Here is a 25,546-nt window from a genome sequence, read left to right on the forward strand (position 1 = left end):
TCTGCACTCACTCCCTTGGTGATCTCTATTCTCATGGCTTTAAATACCATCTATAGGCTAATAACTCTCAAATTTAAATTTGAATTCCAGGCTTTTATATCTAATTGTCTATTTGACATTTTTTTCAATGTCTAACTCATTCCCCATCTCTGTCAGGGTTTCCAGTTTAGTAAGTGGCAGCACCTTCATTCTTTCAGTTGCTTAGGCCAAAATCCTTTTTGACTTAGACAGGAACACAGTATATCCACAGTAACCTCAGAGAAGGCAGAGTCCATAGATATGGATATAGATAGATTTATAAGAGGAAGTTAAAATGTATGGAAATTTTTTATTTTCTTAGTGAAGTAAGGTCATCAGCTTCTCTTTACTCTTCTCTCACATGTCATTCTAATCCAGAAACAAATCCTGTCAACTCTTCCTTTTTAATATCTCCAGAAGCTGACCATTTCTCACAACCTCTACTGCTACCACCACGATCCAAGTCACCCTCATTTATCATCTAGATTAAGGAAGGAGTCTCCTGACTTGTCTCCTTGCTTCTTCTCTTCACCTGTGTCCCTGAATTTTCTCCATTCAGTAACCAGAATGATTCTTTTCAGTGTAAATCAGATCATACTCAGAAACCCTCTAATTGCTTCCCATGTCACTCAAAAGTTGTCACCATCAACGGCCTATTTGCTTTGGCTTTTAGCTACCTTTCTATCCTTACCTGATATTACTTTCCTCTTGTTTACCTTTTTTAAATTTTTAAATTTTTTTTTTTGCTATTGTAACTTCTTTGCTATGGGCTTTGACTTGCCCTATTTTTCTTGGAAAATGCATCCCCTACATATTCACATGGCATACTCCCTCATGTCCTCAGATCTTGGCTCAAATATCTCTTTATCAAGAGATCTCTCTAAAAAAAAGCACCCCCTCTTCCAACATTCTTTCCTCCTGTCTTCAGAAGACTTACACCATCTGATAATAAGTAAGCAAGGCTGGAGCTTGGCACATAATAGATACTCAGTATGTTTGTTGAATGAATGTTCAAGACCTTAAAATTTTAATACAGTTAGTAAAATTAATTTGTGTTAGTGAGAGTTAGTGAGATAGGATTGTGGGTGGAATTTGGTAGTAGAAAAATGTAATATGCTCATTCTATTTCTATATTGAACATTTATGGTTTGGTTCTTCTCTAGCAACTTGGACAATAGGTCTGGGACATGCATGTTGAAATCTGTAATTTTTCTGAGGCATGAATTTAAAACTATTTGTTTTTAACTTGGTATGGGAATTAATTACTTACATTGAGACAACCGTAATAATTAGCACCTATGTCTTAGTGATGCTTTATTCCCTACGTATTAAATGGGGAAATTACATGCTTTAATATTATTTGAGAATGTTTGGAACTTGTAGATTTTTAGGGTAACTTAAAAAGGCATACCTTTTTCAAAAAAAATAAAACCTCAAATAAGGCCAAAGTGTTAACTTTAAATCTTCAAATCATGCGGGGAATAAAACCAGTAAATGATCAAGTAAACCAGCAGAGGGACAAAGAGTAGGAGTTTTTCAGTAAGCTACATACCTGCGTTTGTATATCCATGTTTCTGAGGGAGCATGTAAGGTATGTAGGGATGAAGCTAAAAAGAGAAAAGACAATGATACTGTTATTATTGAATGAATGAATGTTTTGAGACTATGCATAGGACACCAAGTCAGATGGAGAAGACAGGTTATTTTTCCTAAAATAGATAGCTAAGCCCTCCATCTTTACGTATTCTTACTTTTTTGGAGAACTTCTATTATCCAATAAATGCAATGATCTGTATTGTGAATGTAATAATATATTTTCCTTTGTTATCCCCATTTCACCTCCTGAAACAGTTTTTTGGTTTCTCAGAAGTAGTACCCCTGACCCCTGTACCTGCCTTTCTGATTGTTCCTTTGGTAACTGTCAGTCTTCACTCACTCTCTTATCTATCTCATCCACTGCCATGTCTTATCTGTCCTCTCTATGAAGATAACTCTAGATCCCTATTTTCAACTGACTGCTAGACATCTCTAGTGACATATCACCAGTATTCCCTTTCCTGTTTTTTTTTTGTGCTCATTATTTTGCTTATTGGTATTACCATCCTTGTATTTAGGCTTGCTTATTCTTTTATCAAAAATTTATTGTGTCCACTATATGTCTGCCTGTCAGTGTACTAGATCCTGGAAAAACAGGAATGCCTGAATAAGATATGATTTTCTATCTTCAAGGAGGTCCGAGTGACTGGAGAGACAGGCATGAGAATAAATTATAACTACGATCAATGCAGCAATGGAAGTATATACACAATTCCATTAGAAAGAGGGGGCTCAAATCCTTGAAATATCAGATTCTGATAGCTTTTTCCTTAACAAAATTTTTTCTCTCAGAACCACCTAAAAAATAGCTGGCTTGGGAAGCAGGGGTTTCCTGACAGCAGATAGTCTAGTACAGCGGTCCCCAACCTTTTTTGGCACCAGGGACCAGTTTTATGGAAGACAGTTTTTCCACAGCCTTGGGAGGAGGGATGGTTTCGGGATGATTCAAACACATTTATTGTGCACTTTATTTCTATTATTATTACATTGTAATATATAATGAAATAATTATACAACTCACCATAATGCTGACAAGAGACAGAGCTCAGGCAGTAATGCAAGCGATGGGGAGCGGCTGTAAATACAGATGAAGCTTCGCTCACTTGCCTGCCGCTCACCTCCTGCTGTGCGGCCTGGTTCCTAACAGGCCAGGATTGGGGACCCCTGGTCTAGTAGATCCTGTTAGAGATATCATACAGTGGGTTCCTACGGTGGGTAGAAAGTTGGATCAGACAACTTTCCAACTGAGCATGTGATTCTATGTAATTCCAGATTTCTGGAAAGTTAAGAGAAGCTCATAATGATTGACAAAGAAAGTGCTCAGTCAGAAGCTTATGCAGCCTAAATAGTTACCAAATATTCCTGTGGTAGTAATTTTATTCAGGATATTTACATTATAGGAAGTTTTATGTTCTCTTAATCTTATATGTATACATGTATTCAAGGCTTTTGAAAAGTTACACATCTGCATCAACACTAGATTTATCGTAACAGATAATGATTAAGCTCCCTATATATGCTAGGTACTAGGAATATAATGATGAATGAGGAACACATGGTTGAGCAGGGGAGCAGCATGTAAATGACACATTATTTACTACAGTGTGATAAAGTGTTACCATAGAGTAACTCTGCTTAGGGGAGTTAGTCTTGGAGACTTAAGACCTGAGTTGCTATGAATAAGCAGTTTTCTTGGGAGGGACACTGCAGGCAGAGGAATAGCATCTACAAGGATACTGCCCTGAAAGGCATGTTGTGTTCACTAAATGGAGTGGCTGAATTATAGGTGGGGTGGGGTGGAGTGTGGGAGATAAGGTTGGAAGGACCATATTATGAAGGGCCCTTTAACTCATAATAAGGATTAGTGATCTTTTTCCCTTATAGAACAATTTTGTTTTTCTGAGGCAGGGGAATGACTTCAAACTGTTAATAAAAACTTTAAAAGCACAACCAATTCATGCCCCTGTAACAGCACTTTGAAGAATATACATGTTAAAAGTTAAGACTGATATTCCAGTTTACATTCAGTTTGAGTTCCAGTACCAGTTTAAATTCATTTCCTGTTTATAGTAAGCTATATTATATATATGGAAGAAACCAAGTCTTCCTGCATTCAGTCTTATTTCCTTTTGTAAAGCATCCTATAAAAATCCCGAGTTTTGCTTATTACTACCTTGTATTTTAAACTGAACTTTACTGTGGTTTGAAAAGAATGCAATTTTCCCTTTGTATATTCAAATTAAAAAAATTGAGATCTCTTATTATTCAATGTATTATAGGCAAAAGGCACATTACAATGAAGTACTATATATACATATATGTGTAACTGAATAACTTTGCTGTATATCTGAAACTAACACAATATTGTAAATTAACTATACTTCGATTTTAAAAAATGGTTTTGAAAAAAGATGAAATACAGCATTTTATACATCTTAGCTTTGGGAGACTACAGTATATAGCACAGTGGATGAAAGTGCAGGCTTCGCTCTAGAGTTAAACATACCTGAGTTTGAATTCCATCTCCCACTTCAAGCTGTGGGACTTTAAGCAAATTATTTAAATTCTCTAAACCTGTTTCCTCATATATAAACAAATGAGGACAATGCTAGTCCTTCTTCATAGGGTTGTTGTGAGAACTAAATGAGATAATGCATGTAAAACACTTAGCTAAATATATGGAATATAGTAAGTACTCAGTATTTGTTAGCCATGTTACTGGAACATTTTGTCCCAAATTATATTTGTTTTTATAGTAAAGAAATATAACTTGTTTTGTTTTTAATCTGATTTTCTCTTTTTCATTTTTTCTTCATCTATTTAGTGTCTTTTTCCTTGGAGCCATCCTTGTAATAACAGCTACTTTCCTATATGGTTATGATCCTAAACCTGCAGGAAATCCCACTAAAGCATAGTGGTAATACTATCTTTATCTGGTTTTTCACATTGGTGCACTAGGAATCTCAACATTAATCCTGCACAGAGGACTTCTACAGATTCTAAGAAAAAAATCATCATGCTGAATCTGATCATAATGTTCAAATGGTTTGAAAATATAAAAGTTTAAGGATAAAATATATGTATATGTAACAAAATGCCTATTGCATCTAGAAATCAAAACTTGAAAGTATTTCCAGGGATTAGAGTAATTATTGGAGGAAACTTGAAATCTGAGTTTAAAAAGATTTTATGTTTTTGATTGCTGCAGAAATATCCTATGCATTCTTTGCAAGAGCACACAACAAATGTCAGACATCAGTTTTGCAAATTAGATATATTTAATCTTATTAAATGTTTTTTATCTTACTCTTTCTGTACAGATGTATCAAATAACATGGATATTCAAAGTTTGAAAATTATAATTACCTATAAAGCTGTGAAGAAATAGAAGGATGATTTGAAAAACATTTTCATGTATCTCAGATTTTTATATTTATACAGAAGATTACTAAACAAAGGATTGCTATATGTTGCAAATGTTCAACTGCATAAAAATTGATAAAGTAACATTCTGGGTCTGATTTGTCAGACAATAAAATTCATATTTAAATTTAATGTAAAGAAATATACACATCTATTTCTCCATCTACATTTTAAGATCTTTTAGTGCTTCAGAACTGCTGGAAGCAAGCAATCCAGTTGTTCCTGTGCTAGATAGTAGCCAGTTTTATACTAATGGAGTTTTGTCCTTAATCTCTTAATTGTATTTTTCTGTAAATCAGATAAATCCTTAATATTACTTTAAAATAAATTTCTGTGTGTGTTAATTTCCATTAAAGTTTTAAAATGTAATTTAAATACTCATATAATAATTTAAAATAATAATTATTGTCTAATGTCTCCATTTGGAGAATTATGAACTATCAAAGCATATACTGTATATAACTAGAGCATTTTTAGATGAATATTTTACTCATTGATCTGTAAAAACTTCTTTTAATCTACAACTGTTGACAAAACAACCAAAAAAATAGTAGTACAGATATCAATAAATTGAGACCAAAATGACTTTTCTTGGAGACATTCCAGATTGCCATGATATTACATTATTTTAAATGGCACTATAAGTATAAATTCAAGGCTGCTCAGAGGAACTTTCTAGGCCTCACATAAACCCACCACTTCCAGGAATTCTCTGATGCATGTCTGGGAGAGGCAGCCGAATTCTGAATTCCCTTTCTGTGGCCCTACAAAAGCTGCCAGGAAGGAGCCACAGCTTTGCTTTACAATAGTGGTTTCCTTTCCATTTGATTAGCACTGGAGTTGAGATTGAAAATTACATGAGTTATTTAATTAATTGGTTCAGGGAGAGAAAATATAGCAGAAATGATCAAATGAACTGGTGGGCACAAATACTTTCTAAAATTGGAATATGGGTTTAATTTAATTATTGACTAGAGACAGAATTACCTATTATGTATAGGAAGTAATTTATTTTTTTTCTTTCATACATTATATATTTTTAAAAGTCTCCTGTTCTAATAGTATAAATCTGTAAACAATAAATATTTTTATATAATTCTCATGGATTTTGTTAAACAAAATTTGGCTGAAAATACTGTGTTACAAACTGTTGGCTACTCTTGGCTAATTAGGACTGGCTGTGTTACTTTGCTGAGGCAAACCTAGCCTCTACAGGACAAAAGCCTAATATATTCCATACAGAGTTTTAAAAAATGCTTAAAATTACAAAGTATTTTAAATTAATTTGCTGGTGATTCCAAGTTGGCACCAAGCAAACTTTCTGGAACTCTGACTTACGACTTTCAGTGACCACCTTTTAGAGTATTTATTTAATAACTTTACCACAATTTGAGAATGGTGTTTTTAGCCTGTAACAACATTCAGGCTTACATCTTATTACTTACTGCTAAGGGAAATCTAAATCCTATAATGCACAGAATTCTAGACTAAATATAAAGATTTATGTTCAGCTCACACTGAAGTACTGGTTGGGTACTTATGTGTTAATTCGGTGTGCATTCATAATTAATTGTTAATTCAGGTTTAGTCTCTCAATTTTAACACTTCAAAAAATGATACAGCAAATTATTGGACATCAGACATGTTAGTTACAATAGTAATATATTTTCAGGTATCCAAAATAACACAATTTTCAAGATTCCCACCAAAGTTTATAAAATGTAATCAAGAGTTCTGAGAAAGGGCAAAATAGTCTATTTTCAAAGTAAACTTTTATTAGACAGGCATAATTTATATTTTGCTTTTCTAGTAGGTTTGAAAATGTTATTAGAGATTTGGTTGTGTAGTTTATGATTCATAAAGAAATAATCATGTTTGAGAAGGTGGACCTGTATCCTAGATCATGTCATATATACAGATAATGCTGTTTTCTTCTGTGTGTGCTGTGTTTTGATGACCTCCAGAAGCCTTATTGTATCAATCTTTTATAATGATGACTCCTTGATTATTTAAATTCTTATACTTTTTAGAGTTTACATGTTACTACTTTGTTCATTATAAAAATGTGCTAACTCATGGGAGAAGAGTGCCAATTGATAGTTCTATAAAACTTAAGAATATGGTATTTTGGAAGAAAATTTTGAAATGCAACATGTAGATGTATCAACACAGTAATATTATCAATTCTATAATAAGTGATTTTTAGAGACATTGTAGACTACTTTTATGGTGGAAAATGTAGTTTAGAGATGAAAAACTTAAATGTTTACATCAATTTATATTGAATGTCACAATTTCATAGAAGGAAAGGTGGTTTGATATTTAAACTAGATTCTAAGGAGACAGAATCTGAGTGGAAACTAATTGACTTTGTGCTCAGTAGACTTTGTGTAATACAAACTGTTCTTAAGAATTGATACACTTTTCCTACATATCAAATTATTAGACTTTTAACATGTCATTGTATAGTCACTCACCTGAGTTTTGTTTTGTTTTTAAAAACAGGGTTTAGCATCACTCATTTTATTTACACTTTCGTTGTTATAATATTTAATTACATGTGAATGTATGCTCTACATAAGAAAAAGTTTATAAAAGTTATTTATGCTATATTGAAAGTCATCTTAAGGATCTCCCAGATATGTAGCATATTTAAAGTAATTATAGGACCAAAGAAAAAGCACCTTTATCAAAATCTGGTCCTATGTGCCTTGCTTTACCAAATACCTGACTTTTCTGGAGGACAATACTGTAATTCACAATTTTGGACACATAGGCAAAATTAGGATGTTTTAAGAATAACTATAATTCCATTTTTTCGTTGTTTCAACATTTGCTATTTAAATCCATTATCTAACAGAATATTAAAATAGGTATATTATACAAGTATTAGTGAACAGAACTTATTTAAATAAATTATGGTACTATTGCTCCATCATTGAAATTTTGAAACTTTAACAATTGTATATAACTGTCATTTTGGTTTTTTATTTCTTATTATAAGATATAATTTACTGTGATTTTTAAACAATTTTTTTAATGATTTGGATTCTGAATTTGTCTGTATGTGTATTTCCTTTGTTTAGGAAGATTCTTTTGGGTTTGGGGCTGTGATTTGTATATTTAAATTTTTTACGGACATAATTCAAAGGAATCTGTAAATTGGTCTTTTGTTAAATGGCTTTTTAATTGATAAATTTCTCTTTGTCATTTTTTGCTATCCAGTTATTATCTATTCAGTAGATTTATGGAAATAGATTATTTTCATAACTATGTAAATTTTTTCCTATATTTCCTGTTTCCCTATTCACCTGTGCTTGACTTAACCATGAATTAGTCTCCTCTCTATATATCAAAAATGACTCACTGAGCCTTTCCCTACCTCTCTAGTTACCTTTATCATGTGTGTGATCTTCCTTTTTACTAGCCTATGCCCTAGCACGAAAGGCTGGATTTTATTTAAACTCATTGGAATTTCTCTACCTGTATGATGATAACAGTCTAAAAATTTTTTGCTTTAAATAAATTATCTCTTTGCTAGCCTCAAAGTTAAGAAATTACAGTAATTGGTATATTTTTTTTTCATATATTTTTTTTGGCCACGCTGCACGGCTTGCGGGATTTTAGTTCCCCGACCGGGGATCAAGCCCGTGCCCCCTGCAGTGGAAGCGCGGAGTCCTAACCACTGGACTGCCAGGAAATCCCCAATTTTCTTCATAATTTGAATATAATTGCTTGTATTGTGACTATCCAATGCATAGAGATCAAATGATAAGCAATATAAAGGATTTTATTTCCACCTTTATTACTGAAGTAACCTTGTACAAAATGCTGTTTTAAAATGTTACTAAAGTAAGAATATCAGCATTAAAACGTATACTCTTCTTTGGTATCTTCTCATGAGAAGCACTAACTGAAAATCTTTAAATATTTTTTTTATTGGAATACTTTCGTTCAAAGTGTATCAAAATCCTTGAATCCTGTGCTATGCAAATACGCCTCATAATCTAAATCTTATAGATACCACTGCCATTCAACACAGTCAGATAGTGACCAGCATTAGTAATCATAATTGTCTTTCTTACTGTTCTTAAAAAGAGAATTTTTTCAAAGCAGGATTGATTACATACACATTCCAGAGGAGAAAATATCAGAGGAAATAAATTGCCGAACTTCAAATCCCAAAGATTTGAAATTGTACTATAGTAGAGTGTCTTGGTGACTATAAATTCAGAGGTTCCCCAAATTCACCTTCAGGTTCAATAATTCACTAGAAAGAACTCACTGAAAGCTATTATACTTATAATCACATTTATTCCAGAGAAAGAATACAAATTAGAACCAGCCAAAGGAAGAGACACATAGGGCAGAGTCTAGGAGGGGTCCAAACTCCAGTCGTCCTTTCCAATTGTCCACTCCCTGTGGGGTCTTAGACAATATTATATACTCTGGCCACAATTTATGATACTACACGGGAGTACTGCCAATCGGGAAAGTTCACCCACGCTTTGGTGTTCAGATTTTTACTGAAGTTTTATTATGTGGCATGACTGATTGATTCTTTGCACACATGGTTGAACTCACTCTCCAGCCCTGACCCTCCCTGGAGAACTAGCTGACCTCAGGCTCTAGGGGCTCATGTTACCATAAATTATCAGATGTGATTTGAGGAGCCCAACATGAATAACAAAGACACTCCTCTCACTGGGACCTCCTGACGATGAAGGCCAGAACTCTTTGGGTAAGGCCAAATTCCTTACACAGTGGCCATTCGTCTCTAATACACATTCTTCTGAACTGATGAGGATGACACAAGCAATGACAATTGTTTATGGAGACATGTATACATTGTCATTTTTAATTTCAGAAATTTTGTGAAATGATTCCGAACATATGACTCGAGGGCAGAAAAACATAATCAGATACAGTTCTAAGTAGCATATGTAGTATTTATTTAGTTTTCAGTTCTGATATTTAATTACAATTTTATTAAGTGTTGGAATATTTAAAAGACAAATTTAAAAATTATAAACTTTTAATCTATGCTGTATATTAACATGCAATTTTGAGCTAATTTTATTTATTTATTTATTTAGAAGCTCTAATTGGCTTTTTTGACGATTCATGAATTGGGCAGCATCCCATCTAGCAATTAGAAGGGTGCTCCCTGAGCTAATTGTAAATTACCAGTAGTCATCACTTTAGGTTGGCTCATAATAGGCCTTCACTGTTAACTGACAGCTCCACATTTCCAGTCATCCTTTATTGGGGTTAAGTATCAGCCCTCCATTGGATCTAATCAGGTTTTTTAATTTATGCATTTATTTACATTTATTTATTTAGGGTTTCTAACATGTTAAAAGTAACTTCTTTAAAACAAACAGTAATGATATTCCTTTGGGAATAGTTTACCTGAGACACACACTTTCATCCTTTTTTAACTTGAACTTACTGAGGATTTAAAAGAATAATGAATGCTGTTACAGTGTTTTGGGTAATCATCTGAAAATTCACTCTAAAAAAATGTACTTTAAAGTATTTAAAAGGCTTAGTTAAAAGTGTTAAATCAGACTTCACTTGTATATTTTAAACAAAATCTGTGGATGTGAGTTTATGTGTTTGTTCTTTCTTTTAAAAAACACTGTATATACAAAAACACAATTTCTAATAATTGAGGGTTTAAGTTTTCTCCTTTAGGCTGAAGTTTTATTATGTTACATTTTATTTTATTTTGCTTGGATAGTAAATACAGCAATTAAAAATTATGATGCTAAGTGCTTTTTCTAATATATGCAAGCTGCTTCAATAGGTTTTAAAATATAGCAACAGTAATGTTTCTTGGATGCTAATAGGATTACAGAAAATGACAGAGGTCAGTTTATGTTTCATTTTATGGCCGTTTCAAAATATTGATATGAATTCTAAAATTTTAAAATCTGAAGCTTACTTTGGATGTTATATATATATAATGCCCCAAATTTTCATTACTTTATATTTGTCTCCATTCACCTTAAAGGCCTTTTTGCTGTGCCGCAGTTTGCGGAATGTTAGTTCCCTGACCAGGGATTGAACCTGGGTCTCAGCACTGAAAGCACCGAGTCCTAAGCATTGGACTGCCAGGGAATTCCCCTGTTTTTGCTTTTAATATTTCGTTTTTATACTCTTATTGCCATTTTAATGACTTCAATCATGCTATGATAGATTGTCAGCTTAGTTTTGAAAAATTCATGGGTCATCTCCGTGTACTCACAAAGTAAGCATTGTTAAAGACCTTTTTTTTTTTTAATTTAAATTTTCCCCAGCTTCTCATTTTGAAAAAATTTTTAAGTATATAAATTTGAAATAATAGTATACCCATTTGCCCTCCACCTGAATTCAACAACTATTAACATTTTGCCATACTAGCTTTATCAGGACACTTCTAAAAATATGGACATTTTTCTAATTAAATTCAATCCCATTATCACACTTAAGAAAATTTAATTTGATTGTATCATCTACGTTCATATTCAGATATTTCCAGTTGTCTCAAAAATGACCTTTTACAGTTTTTTTGGCTTTGATCCAGGATTCAGTTGAGGTTCATACTTTCTATTTGATTGTCTCTTTTAGTCTAGAAGATCCTTCCCTGTACCCCAATGGCTTTTTTTTCCCCATGATGCGACTTTTTGAAGAATCTAAGTCACTTGGCATCTATCCATGATCTGTCAATATCCTTGATTTGTTCCCTTTATTCTTTGCATTTCCTTCAAACTGGAAGTCTGTAGGTTTGATTAACTACAGGTTAAATGTTTTGGGAAAGAATATTTCATAGATTATCTTGTAGGTTTTATATTGTATCACATTAGAAGACACATAATTCTAGATTGTCTCATTATTGATGATAATCATTCAGTCAAGGTGGTGACTAACAGATCTTTCCATTGTAAAGGTCATTTTCTCCCCTTAGTAATTAGTATTCTTTAGGGTAATATTTTGGCACCATGGGAATGTTCTTTTTCCTACCAGCCTTTCATTCAATGGTTTTAGCATCAACTGATGATTCTTTTTTTTTTTTTTTTTTTTTTATTTTTGGCTGTGTTGGGTCTTCGTTTCTGTGCGAGGGCTTTCTCTAGTTGCGGCGAGCGGGGGCCACTCTTCATCGCGGTGCATGGGCCTCTCACTGTTGTGGCCTCTCTTGTTGCGGAGCACAGGCTCCAGACGCGCAGGCTCAGTAGTTGTGGCTCATGGGCCTAATTGCTCCGCGGCATGTGGGATCTTCCCAGACCAGGGCTCGAACCCGTGTCCCCTGCATTGGCAGGCAGATTCTCAACCACTGCGCCACCAGGGAAGCCTGATGATTCTTAACTGAATCATTTATCACACTGAGGTGCAAAATAGTGATTTAAAATTTTTTAATTCTCTAATTTTCTTCTACATTTATTATATAGTTTCTATTCCTCTATTTTAAAAAGACTATTTTCCCTCCTTTCTTGTTCCCAAAGCCCTCTTTTTTCTTTCCAGATATCACTGTCCTTAATCTTCAATATAAATATTATAGCTAATTACAGTCACAGTTTTGTTGTTTTGTTTTTTTGTTTGTTTTTTTTTAGCTGCGCCTCACGGCTTATGAGATCTTAGTTCCCTGACCAGGGATCGAACCCAGGCCCTCGGCAGTGAGAGTGTGGAGTCCTAACCACTGGACCGCCAGGGAATTCCCCAGTCACATTTCTTTTTGATGTTCATATTGTAAGCCAGTAGCCAGTGGAGGTCACTAGAAGCTAGCTTCTGTTCTTTTAGACATGACCACATTAGTCTTTGAGGGCCTCCTTTCTTCAGGTACAACAATATGTTCCAGACTTGCCTTGTACTCGTCCTGTTCCAAAGCTGGGGAATATCAGCTATTTCTCCAAGGAACCCTATCTATTCCTTTTAGGGGGAACGGAATTTGAACTCCATTTGCTTATGGGCCATATATCAGTGGGCAGAGCTAGGAAATAACATTTTTAAGAGTTCATGAATTTAAATCAATGTTTACAATTAAAAATTAGTATTACAAGCTTTTTTTCTTATTTTATATTTTGCCTCTCTTCTCTTACAGTGAAAATATTGGTTCTGAGTAACATTAACTTATTTGCTTATATGTTTTATTATATAGCTTATGTTTCAGCACTACAGTACCAGTATTACTAATGGAAAACATATTGAATAAAATTTAAGATCTCTTTGCAGTTCTCTTTGTCCTTAGAATAATAGTCCACTAAGATTACAGTGTTCAGAAGTTAATGTAAATTACTATTTTCTCTACATGGTTATGCTATCACTGTGATAGAACTAGTTTAGTTTGTTTTTGTTTGTATTCAATTTTATATTTAATTTAAAAATTTTATTGCTTCTGAATACATGAAACATTTACATGGTTCAAAGTTAAAATTATATAAAAAGTATACTCAGATTAGCCAAGCTGCCATGCCTATGCTTCCACCCCATTCCTAACCACCTCCTATAGATAATTATTTTCATTAGTTGCTAGTTTATCTTTCCTGTGTTTATTTTTAAAAAATAAATGTGTGTACATTGCTATATTTATTGCATTTCTTTCACCGTGTGGAGTGTGTTCCTTGCTTTTAAAACTTTTTATGTTTAGAAAGGGTTTTCTGTTCTAGTGGTTACCTTTTTACTGATAACATTTTATGTAATGCCATAAAAGACCTCTTTTTGCTTGTTTAAGCTTCTACTGTTGTTTGCCGTTTTAAATGTTCTTTGACTCCCATCTAATTGCCTTTGTGACAACCAATGAACTTATTCTACTCCTTCCTCCCATCTTCTCATATTTTTTAGTTGCCTTATTTCTATTCGAAATGTTTTAGAACATATAACATTTACACACTATTTTTTCACCCTAGTCCCTGCATTTGTTATAAAATTAAATATACTTTAAGTATATTTAATACTCTTCACCAGTACTTTAGCTGAAGGCTCCCCAATCAACTCTTGGCTGGATGAAGCTCTTCTAGTATAGTACTCAAGGAGGGCTTGTAAGTACAATATTCCTCAAGTTCTAGCATGTTTAAAATTTCTTCTAGAGCCTAGATACTTTAAGTACAGCTTGATGAACTATAAAATCTTTGGCTCACACTTTGAGTTTTTTTGAAAATGTTGCTCCATTGTTATGTTGCTTGGTGTTATTGTCAAGAAATCTGGCACCATTTGATTTTTTTCCCCCCTTTGGAAAAAATATTAACTTTGTTTGTTGTTGTTTTTTTCCTGGAGGCCCAGATAATATTTTCCATGTCATTTTCTCTCTGATCCTTATTTTCTCTTTTTTTCATTATAGCTGATTTATTCCTCTCCTCCATGTTCTTTATTTTCATGTGTATCTGTTCTCTCTTAGGAACCCTGTAATTTAGTTTTCATTTTTTTAGATGATTTTACTTTTTCAGTAAATTGCCTGAGTTTGATCAACTCTCATCTTCCTATTGAGTTTTTAACAGTTTGTTACATTTTTTCACATCTGCAATTGCTCATTTAATGATATTTAATTCATATTGGAGTGATGTATATAGTTTTCCTCTGCTTCATATTTTCTAGAGGGTAGTATTTTCCATTAATTTAAAAGTTTTTATTTTCTGTTTTCTTTTTATAGTAGCCTTTTTTGGGGTTTTGGTGGCTTTTTCTGTCCCTCGTAAAACATGTAAGATTTTCTTGGATCAGCAAGAACAGATTGTTCTACAGAAGGAAAGCTTGAAAGAATGTAGGTGACTGTTTCATAGTTAAGGAGGCCCTCTTCTGTTTGTATGGTGAAGTGCAGTTTCTTTAATAAAAACGGCACATTTGGGGGGATTGGATTCTGCCATACAATCTTGTTTCTTTAGGAATATTTAGCTTCAGCCACTTGCCCTTCTCTCCAAGGGATTTCTCTCCCTTCCAAAGTGCCTCATGAAGTGTTCTCATGAACTTTCCAAATACTGGTTCTTGCCTGTTTTCAAGCCTGATTATTCACCTTCTCATTAATTTTGGGAACTTCCAGGATACTTCCAAATCACTCCATTTTGCTTATGTTAGCTAATGCTAGTTTCTGTTGACTATAACCAAAGAACCCTAACTGACACATCAACCTCTTAACGTAAAGTTTGTGAATCTTCACAACCCCAAATCACACAGAAAGCCACAAGTATATGCACAGTAAGTCTGTTACAAGACTCATCTCTTGTTTACTATTGCAGCTCTTCTACCACAATGCCTGGGACATTCTGGACATTCAATATCTGCTAAATTTCTCTTATTACCTTTTTTACAACAGCACTTACCACAATTTGTAATTATCTTCATTTTGTGTTTGTTTTATAACTCTGTCCCCCAGTATAATTAAGCTCTACGTAGATAAATATCATGTCATCTATTGATGTATCTCCAGTGTCTAGTAAAACTGTGGCAGACACTTAGAGGTACTCAAATATTTTTTTGAATGACTGAACAATAATCAGTTGTTAAGGATGATAAATGGTGCAGCTGATGATAAATGGTGCAGATGATGATGGTGCAGCTAGATGAAGTATGATTTTGAAAAAGGTCGGAGTAACCACACAATAAATGAACTTACCAACCCTCCCTATCCATCCAAAACAAACTCCTGGGGATTTAACTATGAAATCTATCTCATCTTACTTTCTCTAAAGAGCTTTAAGTCTGTTTCAGTAAGAGAATATTTTTAAACAAATGTTGAGTTTACTTACTGAGGAAACATGTAACTTGAATTATCAGGCTAAAATGCCTTTCTTCTCCCTTCCATGGAAATTGATTTGTTTTCTATTTCTAGTCAGTTATCGAAATAGAAAGAAAATTCAATCAAATTTATTTTTAACATTTTAAAATAATTTCAAGCTTACAGAAAAGTTGCAATAATAGTACCAAGAACATACACTCCCTTTACCCTGTGTATTAGTTATCTACAGCTGTGTGCCAAATTACCCCAAAGCTTAGTGGCTTAAAACAAGTACTTTTTATCTTACAGTTTCTGAGAGTCAGGAAACGAGGAGTGGCTTAGCTGGGCAGGCATAGCTCAGGGTTTCCTGAAGTTGCAGTCAGGATGTTGGCACGGGTTGCTGTCAGCCAAAGCCTTGAGCAGGACTGGAGGACTGGCTTCCAAGATGACTCACATATCTGTTGGTGGAAAGCCTCAGTACAGGCTGCCTAAGTGTCCTCATGACATGGCTGCTGATTTCCACTAGACTTGGGTCCTGAGCGAATGAAAAAGAGAAAGCTAGCGGGAAGATGCAGAGCCTTTTATGACCTAGCCTACGAAGTCAGATACATCACTTCTACAATATCCTATTAGATAACAGAGAGTCACTAAGCCCAGCCCACACTCCTGAGAAGGGGAATTAGACCCCGCCTCTTCCAGAAGAGAATATCACTGAATTTGTGAACATATCTTAAAACCACCACACACAAATTCACTATTTTTTAAATCACCTTGCCATTTTGCTTTATCACTCTCTCAACCCCCTCCTCTCACATACATACATGGTATTTCCTAACCATTTAAGAGTAGGTAGCATGCATCACATTCCTTCACTCCTTAAGGCTTCGGCGTATATTTCTTAAGGAAAAGGATATTCTCTTACATAACACAGTAATCGCAAATTTAACATCGTGATACTTTAATTTGAAGTCCATACTCCACTTGTGACAACTGTTAATTAACAACGTTAATTTTTAAACAACACGGTAAAACAGGTAGTGGGCTACAAAGTGTGGCCTAGATTATGTAAATTTTTATTGGCAGGGATTAGAGAAAAGATCCTGCCTGGGGCCAGGGAGCTCCTGGAAACAGGCGGGCTTCAGCGGAGCTCCAGGCTTTCCCCACCCCCGCCCCCGGCACCAGAAGGACGAAAGACTAGGAAAACTCAGTTTATCTTTACTCCTTCAGTCACCCACTACTTCTGTAAAACTATTTCAACCGTTTCCTTCGGTTCCGGTATTGGTTAAAACACAGTTGGAGACAGCCCTCATAGTTGAGGACACCTGGTTAAAATTCCAGTGCAACCGTTTATCAGCTGTACTTCCACTAGCAGGTAACTTTTAGAAACTTAAATTCTTCCTCTGTTTAGGGGATCTATCACCGTCCCCAGCGCCCAGGGCTGTGGTGAGGGCTGAGCGAGCTGGTGAACGGAGAGCACACGGCTCCTTCCACGCGCCGCTCCCTCCACCGGCTGCCTCCGCCGCGCGCCGCCCGTTTCCCTCGGGGCTTCCCTCCGCGGGCGCCGACTGCCCAGCGGCTGAGCGGGCGGGGCGCGTCACGTGGGCGGGGCGGGCTGGTCGACCGATCGCACGATGTGACGCGCCGCCGGAGGCAGGCCGGGCCCTCAAGATGGCGGCGGGCGCCCCGAGCGGCTCGGCCCGGCAGTAGTGGCGGGACGGCACTCGCCGCTGGGGCCGGCCGCCCCGGGAGTGGCTGCAGCAACGCCAAGAATCGAGGATGGTAAAATGACCCAGGGGAAGAAGAAGAAACGGGCCGCGAACCGCAGTATCATGCTGGCCAAGAAGATCATCATTAAGGACGGAGGCACGGTGAGCTGGGGTACCGCGCCGGGAGGGCCTTTCGGCGCCCGGATCTCTTTCTGCCCCCAACGCTGACGCCTGCGGCCGCCCGCGACTGCCCCCGCCCTCCCTCACCCCGCCCGCGGTGCCGGTGTCTCGGGCTCCCGGGCCCCCAGTGCCTCTGCTCCAGGGGCTTTCCTCCTCGCCCCGGCCTGCGGCCTCCGGGGCCCGTCCTCTCGAATGGAGAAGCCGCCCGCCTCTCCCGCACCTGCCACCCTTTCCTTTGGCCGCCCCTGGAGGCCCTGCGGCCTTGAGCCCACGAGCGCCTCAGCCGCGGGGAGGAATCGACGCCGGGCTCCGCTGCCGGCCGGGTCGCCGGGGCGGAGCTGGTTCCGCCGTCCCCTTCGCCTCCGCAGCCTCGCCTGCGCCGTCCAGGCCCCGCGAGGCCGTGGCCGCGCTCTGGAAGAGGCCGGGAGCAATCCCTGCCCTCCCATATGCTGCTAACCGGGTGGCATCTGGCGCGGCGACCCCGCTGGGGCCCCGTAGTGCGCTCGCTCCCTTCTTCCGCGGCGTTCTGGGTCAGTGCTCCTGCTCTTGGCTGCTTCCAGTACGGTAAACACTGTCAGAAGGTGGGCTTTGCTCCTCGCTTCCCGCAGTCAGGAGCGCGACGGAGGACACCTGGGGCCTAGGCTTCAATCTGCTAGTTTTCAAAGAAGAGTCATCACCCTGTTGTTTTAAAATCACCTGGTGTATTTTAAAACAAAAAATACTAGGTAGAGTTGATCATGGCCTGAGGATTGGAAGACCTTTGAAAGGAAGACAGATTGAGGGCGAGAAAAAAATTTTTGCTTTTTAGAAACAGTTGTCATCACAGTCAACTTTATGCGTTGTGCTGTTAACCGGCAGGGGACGTAGGCCTTTTAATTGACAGTAACTCGCCTATACTTTTTTTTAGCTGAAAATTCTCCGTTGCTACACTCTCTGGTCTTTGTTGCATTCTTTGATATCACGTTCCGAAATAGAATGCAAAGGTGAAATACATACTTCACTTTTCCGAGAAATGTGCAGAAATGGTTCCTTTTTTGCATATTTGCTTGTGTTTTGTTGGAGCCCTCAGCTACTAGCACAGTGCTAAATACGTAATTAGGTCGCCATTGAGGATTTGCTAAATTCATTTGAAATCAGAGACAACTTTCTTTCGCCATTTAAGAATACGACCCAGTTAGTTATGCTAAAATTTAGAAAGCTTGGGACATATGTAGCAATTTCAGAATATACTTTTAGTTAACCGTCAAATCTGTAGATGTCATAGCTTTGACATTTGGTGAAAAAAGAAACTTTGAAATTCAAGTCTTCAGATCTTTTTGTTGTATTTAATTTATTATTATTTAATTAAAACATTATTTTGATTAAGTCAGTTATGAATTGTCATGGCTCTTTTGACCAAGTTGGTTAGAACTACTATGTGGGGAGAGAAATAGCTTGAAAGAATACTGGTTGCCTTTGTCAATCATAGGGATTTGATATTTTAAGTTCATCTACAATCTACAAAATAGAAGCATCAAAGAATTGTATTTTGTAAAAGCAAGTGATATTTAAGATTAGTATTTTTATTTAATGAATTTATTTATTTATTTATTTATTTATTTATTTTTGGCTGCATTGGGTCTTCATTGCAGCGCTCGGGCTTTCTCTAGTTGTGGCGAGCGGGGGCTACTCTTCCGTTGCGGTGCGCGGGCTTCTCATTGCATGGCTTCTCTTGTTGCAGAGCACGGGCTCTAGGCGCGCGGGCTTCAGTAGTTGTGGCACGCAGGCTCAGTAGTTGTGGCTCGCAGGCTCTAGAGCGCAGGCTCAGTAGCTGTGGCGCACGGGCCTAGTTGCTCCGTGGCATGTGAGATCTTCCCGGACCAGGGCTCGAACCCATGTCTCCTGCATTGTCAGGCGGATTCTTAACCACTGCGCCACCAGGGAAGCCCCTAGTATATATATATATATATTTTTTTTTTTTATAAAAGATAAGAATGAAGCTGTTTTCAAGAAACACACCTTTTACCTTGTAAAGTTCAGTTTTGTTACCTCTGACTTTTTTAATTCGCGTTATAGCAATTAAATCCTGGGCGATTTGGAAGAGGTTATTTTTTTTTTTTTATCTTGATATTTACTGAAGTTGTAGTGAATTCATAGCTTGGTTTTGGACACAAAATACAGTTTTTGCTCCATCATAAAATAAATGAAAGCTTCTTTTGAAGGATGTGGGCATGGGGGTATTATCATTTATCATCTTTGTACACTTATGCTGAACTTTCCATTCTAAGAGCGCTGGACACCTCTTTAGAATAGGGACTTTGTTTATGCATCTTTTAATCCTACAGGGCCTACTATGTGAATTTAAAGTGATAAAAACACATTTAAAGTGATTTTTAAAAATGTGTCTAGTAGCACATTCTTAAGATGATTTTTTAGTGTAATTTTATTTATTCCTATATATAATCAGGAGATATTTATATTTCTAGAAGTGCCAAGGTAATTTTTTGCAGTATTTGTATTTTAATCTACTCTAGCTGTAAGTGAAAATATGTGGAATTATTATAGTCATAAAAATAGTTTTAAAATGACATTTACTTCTCTGCCTCTCTACTTAAAATTTGTCGGACTACTGTTATGAACATCCAGGTGTCTGAGGCTATGTGGTCACACATGACAAGCTCTGAACAGTATTTCACATCCCTGGCCAATGGTATTGACCTGATCCCCTTCCATTTTCTTCCTAGTGTTCAACAATGTTAAGATTATTTTGCTTTGTTCTTCTGCTAATGGCATCTTTGTAAACTTGATCAGCCAGTTGTAATATTCATAAACAAAATTAGTAATGAGCTGTTAATTTGTCAAAAACTTAGCACATACTTATTGTAGTTTTTAACAGTTTTGAAGAAGTGAACCCTTCTAAGCAAACCAGGTTAATCATAAGTAACTAAATGTTTTTTTCTTGAAATTGTATTTCAGTTGGCGCTGAAGCCAGGGTAAGGCTGACTATTATGTTGTTCATTTGAGTAGTACACAATTAAGATAAATTACATGAAGGTGTGTGATTCTGTATCAGGAGTTCTTAACTTGGGTCTGTTCACCCTGAAGTTGTTTGCAAAATTTTCTTTGACTACACATTTTTCTAGGGAGATTCCACAAAAGGATCCATACTTCCTGAAAGTTTAAGAACAGTTGTTCTATATGAAAACAACATAAGTAACTAAAGAATAGTTTCACAGGTTAAATTCAATAAATATTTACTTAATCATCTACTTATACCATTTTACTGATGAAAGTGACTGTGACATTATTGGTGATTTTGCTTTTGAAGCATCTGCACATAGGATTACAGTGTTTAATTATGTTTTAATGTATGTAACATTTTGCTACATCTCTTATGCATTGCAGACCATTTAGGACAGTTGAATTGAAAGTGCATTCTGACACTTTAGAATACTTCGGGTTTTGTTGTTAAATCATTACCATGTATTAGCAGATAGTTTATAAGTATTCTTGGTAGAGGCTAAGAGCCAAAGAATTATTTACGTGAGTTATTTGTATTATCAAAGATAGAATTTTCCTTATGATTTTTTAAAGTTTTCTTTGTTTTGTATTGTGATCTTTATTGTTTTGTGAATACAGTTGTGGGTCTGCATCTCTGACAAAGTGAAAAATGTCCATTTTTTCACAAGTGAATTGGTAAAATGACTTTAAAAATTAGATAGAAAGCAAGGCATATGTGTATTGCTTTATTGGAAGTACCTGAAAAAAGTAAAATTGACATTTCAGATATACCCAGAGATGCAGAGCACCAGATATTTATTCCTGATATCTCTGATTTTAATCACAATAAATAGGAGTCAAAAATCATTTCAAAAGTCGGGACCTAAGCTCTGATCATTTGCACTCTTCACCTGCTAGGATGGCTGAAGGAGTTGCAGAATAGCTCTTTGTAGCCCCCAGAGAGCAACCTCTGGTTCCTAGAGTGCAAGCCATGAAGAGGGCCACGGTGCCTTTCAAAAAGCAGCTGTTCTTTGAAATCAGTAGTGCATGCCTAGAAACATCAGGATGTATATATGTCCTTGGCAAGCTTGTGGCAGGCAGAACCATGAATGACTTACCTCCTTACCTCCTTGAGTCAACATTTGCTTTAGGTTAGTGTGTTTGAGGGTAAATTAGTAAACAGTTTTCTCAGATTATATTTCCAGTTTGTCTTACTATAGTTTGAAGACCTGCTTTCCAATATCATCTGTGGAAATTCACTTATAGTTGAAGTGTTGAAGTTAAGTAAAAAGAATAGCTTTTCTCAAGCATCATTCTGACAGGTATATATGATTTAAATTTTTCAGTTATTTAAAAGCTTGAGTTGTCTTTTGGCATTATTTTGAATTAGAAGTGTCAGTTAAAGTAACAGTTGACCATTTCAGCCAGGGTGCATCAAGATCCCTGAAATGGGTTTGTTTCTTTCAGAGCCAGATATAGTAGCTTATTCTTAATAATAGGTCTACTTTCTCAATAGTGTATAAATACAGTTATGAATTCTACCACAGGAAATACTTCTTAGGGAGTCTTTTTAAAACAAGAGGTGGTCTATATTTTATCATTTAGCTCTATAAATTGAGTAATTAGAGATTACCCTAAGACCGGTCTTGAGCTTAGGCTCCATCTTAGACATTGGTGACAGTTTGATTTTTGTGTTGATGGGGGTTTTTTAACTTTTAATTTTATTTTACCTTTTTAGTGAGTTTAGTTTGTAGTCATTTGAACTGTGTAACCCATTCGGTGTTCATGGGGATAAGCACTTAATGTAATGATGAGTTGATTTAACAGCCAGCCACATATTTTCCCCTCAAGAATGGAGAGGGATGCAATAGATTGTCATGTTACTTATCTTTTCAAAATTTACCTCAAAGCAGTACAATCTCAAGCTGTAAACCTTTTTTATTTTTTTAAGAGTAAAACTTGATCTCACTATACTCTTGTTGAATATTTATAGGAAGTGTATTTCATTCTGTTTAGGGGCAATCTAACCAATACCTCTTCACTTCTGTGATATACAAATATTGAATATCTCTTTTAAATTGATCCATAATGTATCCATAAAATAATTCTGAAGTCTCGCTGCAAATTAAGCCAAAGTGACTTAATTAGTATAATGGTGTCTCTACATGTTTATGGTGATTCATACTTTCAGGATATAAAGGATCAGTTTTCTTTGTGTTTACAAATGTAGTAAACCTTGCCTTGCCTGATTAAAGTCATAGAAAATAAGAAAACACCAGCTGACTTTGTGAGAGAGGAAACATGATACCAAATACTAGCAGTAAAGTCTTATTTCCTCCAGTTATTCCATAATGTGTCAGGATCCCAGGAAAGCAGCTCTGTAGTTATGGTATTCTCTGTAGAAATTTTTGTTTTAGTGTTCTTCCATGAAAAGCTCCAGGTCTTAGATGTCTATAATTAAGAATCTTTGTCTTTTTTTGTGCAAGACTTTTACATTAAATTATTTTAGTAAACTTAGTTATATATTGTTCAGAGAAAATTCAGTGTTTCTTTCTGAAGATTTATTTTATCCTTATTCTCGATTGATAACTTGTCAGTATTAAATTCTAAGTTCAAAATTATTCTCCTTCATACCTTATTTTTTTTTGTTGTGTTTTTTATTTCCCCAACTTTTATTTTGAGAATTTTCAGAACTACAGAAAAGTTGCAAGAATAGTATAATGAATATCTATTTGCCCATCCCATAGATTTGTGATTCACCAATTGTTAACATTTTGCCACATTTGTTTTTCCTTTCTCTATATATATTTTTTCATTTTTTTCTGAACCATTTGAGTTAGTAGTAGACATCATGACACTTTATCCCTAAAACATTCAGGATGCATCACCTAAGAATAAGGATATTCTCCCACATAACCACAATATAATCACTATATTCAGAAAATTTAACACTGATACAATAATATTGTGTAATGTATAGGCCAGTCACATTTCCCCAATTTTCCCAATAACGTCCTTTATAGTCTTTTTTTAGATGCAGAATTTAATTATTACATTTAGTTGCCATGTCTCTTCTGTCTAGAATAGCTTTTTGTTTATTTTTGATAATATTGACATTTTTAATAGTCTAAGCCTTTGTTTTGAAGAATGATCCTCAGTTTGGCTTATTCTCATGGTTTCCTCACATGATAACATTCTATTTAATAAATAGGATTATAATGGCATTATAATGCCCAGTTACTGGTGGAATTACTTCTTTCTCCTGGCCAACAACCCATATAAGTCCCTGATTCATTGATAGGAATATAACATGTTATTAAAGTCCATATTCCCCACAATAACTGCTGAATTCATAAACTCATATTGATTGGACAATCATAGATGTGGCATTTGAGAGTTAGATGAGGATTTAGGTAAGAAATTAATAGTTTACCCCTAACTGCTAAGAGAGGTAAAGTGACTTACTTAAGTCATTTAACAGCTACTGACTCTCATGAAAAGGGTTATCAGTCACTCCATGAGCATGATATACCCTTTCTATACTAGGCATTGAGCTGTGCATCGAGATACTAAGATGGTTAAGATTGGATCCCTACTCTTAAGTAACAGTCTGTGGTAATATGTGCAGTGTAACCACTGCAACCAGTGTAGCTGCAGACTTGGGTGGGCTTTGCAGTTGCCTGGATTGACTGATCCATCTCTTGTGTGCTGTATTGGACTGTAAAATGGAGATAATAGTATCTAACTTGAAAGGTTAGAAGGGGTAAATAAGATTATGAATGTAAATCATTCTAAGTCTTCAGTGATTTTTTTATTATTTTAATCTCATGTATGTGTACAGTAAACCCATATGATAGATGGTACAGTAGCAGACAGTAAGAGTATAGAGGAGGGAGTTAATAGGGGAAGTTGCAAATTTAGTTAATGAATATATTGCCCTTTTAACAATATTTAAATACAGTAACCATATACTGAATGCCTAAAGTGATAGGTAGAGGAGACTTACAGAGTAATTCATTTCAGTTCTGCAAACACTTTTGTGCTATGCATGTACCACATGCTCCAGATTGTAGAAGAATAAAGCATAGGGCCTGCCTCAGAGAGCGTGAGCTTGAAAAAGGTAAGTTTAAGTTAAATAAAATGAAATAGGTACTTTACAAAACAAAATATAACTTTGTAAAAGTTATCTAGTGTTATAGAAGAATAAATAAGTAGATTTTTAAAAGGCTTAGCCAAAAGCCTAGATGATGAAACCAAATATGTTACCAATGGAAAGTATGCTTTGGGAAATGGAATTAGATTGGAGGGTGAAGGTGGGGTTAAAGGAGATTGTCCCCGACTTCTGAGGTTGAAGTTAGAGGTGACTGCCACGGAATCATCTCTCATGCCTCCATAAGAGGGAAATTTTCAGCTGAATGGACTTTTGGTATAGTAATTATTACGCTTTTAGGCGGAATATCTTGGCATTTGGGGTTGGGTACGTGTTAGTTTATGTTCAAATTTGTCTCCTTCAGAATTTTTCACTTTGTACCTCTTAATTCTTTTGAGAATCTTCAAATGTCATATGTTGATATGATCTCATTATGCTGAACTTTCTACTCTTGATGTTGTAAACCACACACTGGTCAAATATTTGCCCCCTACCTGTCTGTTAACCCTCTTCCCTTAGTCTTTCTGCTGAGGCCATGACCCTTGTATTCTTCCCAATTTGTCCTGGAATTTTGATTATGGATCGGTATTCCGTTAAAACTTACATCAAAAGTCCTGCCTAGAAGTTTCTGTAATTCCAGATTAGTAAAATATTTTAAAAATTTGTCAGTTTTATTAAGATCTTGTATTACTTTTGAATTCATTTAAAACAGGATAGATGACTATGGATATAATACAACTCTCAAAATTACCAGTACCTTAGGGCAAGCAACCATCTCTCCCCCTGGCCTGCCTTAACACACACACACAC

General features: G+C 35.9%; 2 protein-coding genes and 1 long non-coding RNA gene across 10 annotated transcripts in view; 2 read left to right on the forward strand and 1 right to left on the reverse strand.

Annotated features, from left to right (window-relative positions):
* SLC35A3 (solute carrier family 35 member A3) overlaps window positions 1-8,842 on the forward strand; it is a 46,683-nt gene extending 37,841 nt beyond the window's left edge. Inside the window, 2 exon segments of the mRNA XM_059926880.1 lie at window positions 4,439-4,531; window positions 4,935-8,842. Coding sequence (XP_059782863.1) covers window positions 4,439-4,529 — 91 coding nt within the window. The 3' untranslated portion in view covers window positions 4,530-4,531; window positions 4,935-8,842.
* The window catches only part of LOC132368210 (uncharacterized), a 28,608-nt gene extending 10,443 nt beyond the window's left edge, over window positions 1-18,165 (reverse strand). For 5 of the 7 annotated variants that reach the window (XR_009503977.1, XR_009503975.1, XR_009503974.1 and 2 more), the window contains exons 1-4: window positions 17,828-18,054; window positions 16,029-16,256; window positions 2,636-2,793; window positions 1,571-1,625 (exon numbers count right to left, since the gene is read on the reverse strand). This is a non-coding gene — a long non-coding RNA (uncharacterized LOC132368210). The other 2 variants (XR_009503973.1, XR_009503971.1) reach the window with 2 other exon arrangements.
* The window catches only part of MFSD14A (major facilitator superfamily domain containing 14A), a 37,779-nt gene continuing 29,580 nt past the window's right edge, over window positions 17,348-25,546 (forward strand). For both annotated transcript variants that reach the window (XM_059926859.1, XM_059926867.1), the window contains exon 1: window positions 17,348-17,589. In XM_059926859.1, the coding sequence (XP_059782842.1) occupies window positions 17,506-17,589 (84 nt within the window). In that variant the 5' untranslated portion in view covers window positions 17,348-17,505. The remainder of the gene's footprint in view (window positions 17,590-25,546) is intronic.

This window comes from Balaenoptera ricei, chromosome 1 (assembly GCF_028023285.1).
Source record: "Balaenoptera ricei isolate mBalRic1 chromosome 1, mBalRic1.hap2, whole genome shotgun sequence".
In the NCBI taxonomy this organism is placed as follows: Eukaryota; Metazoa; Chordata; class Mammalia; order Artiodactyla; family Balaenopteridae; genus Balaenoptera; species Balaenoptera ricei.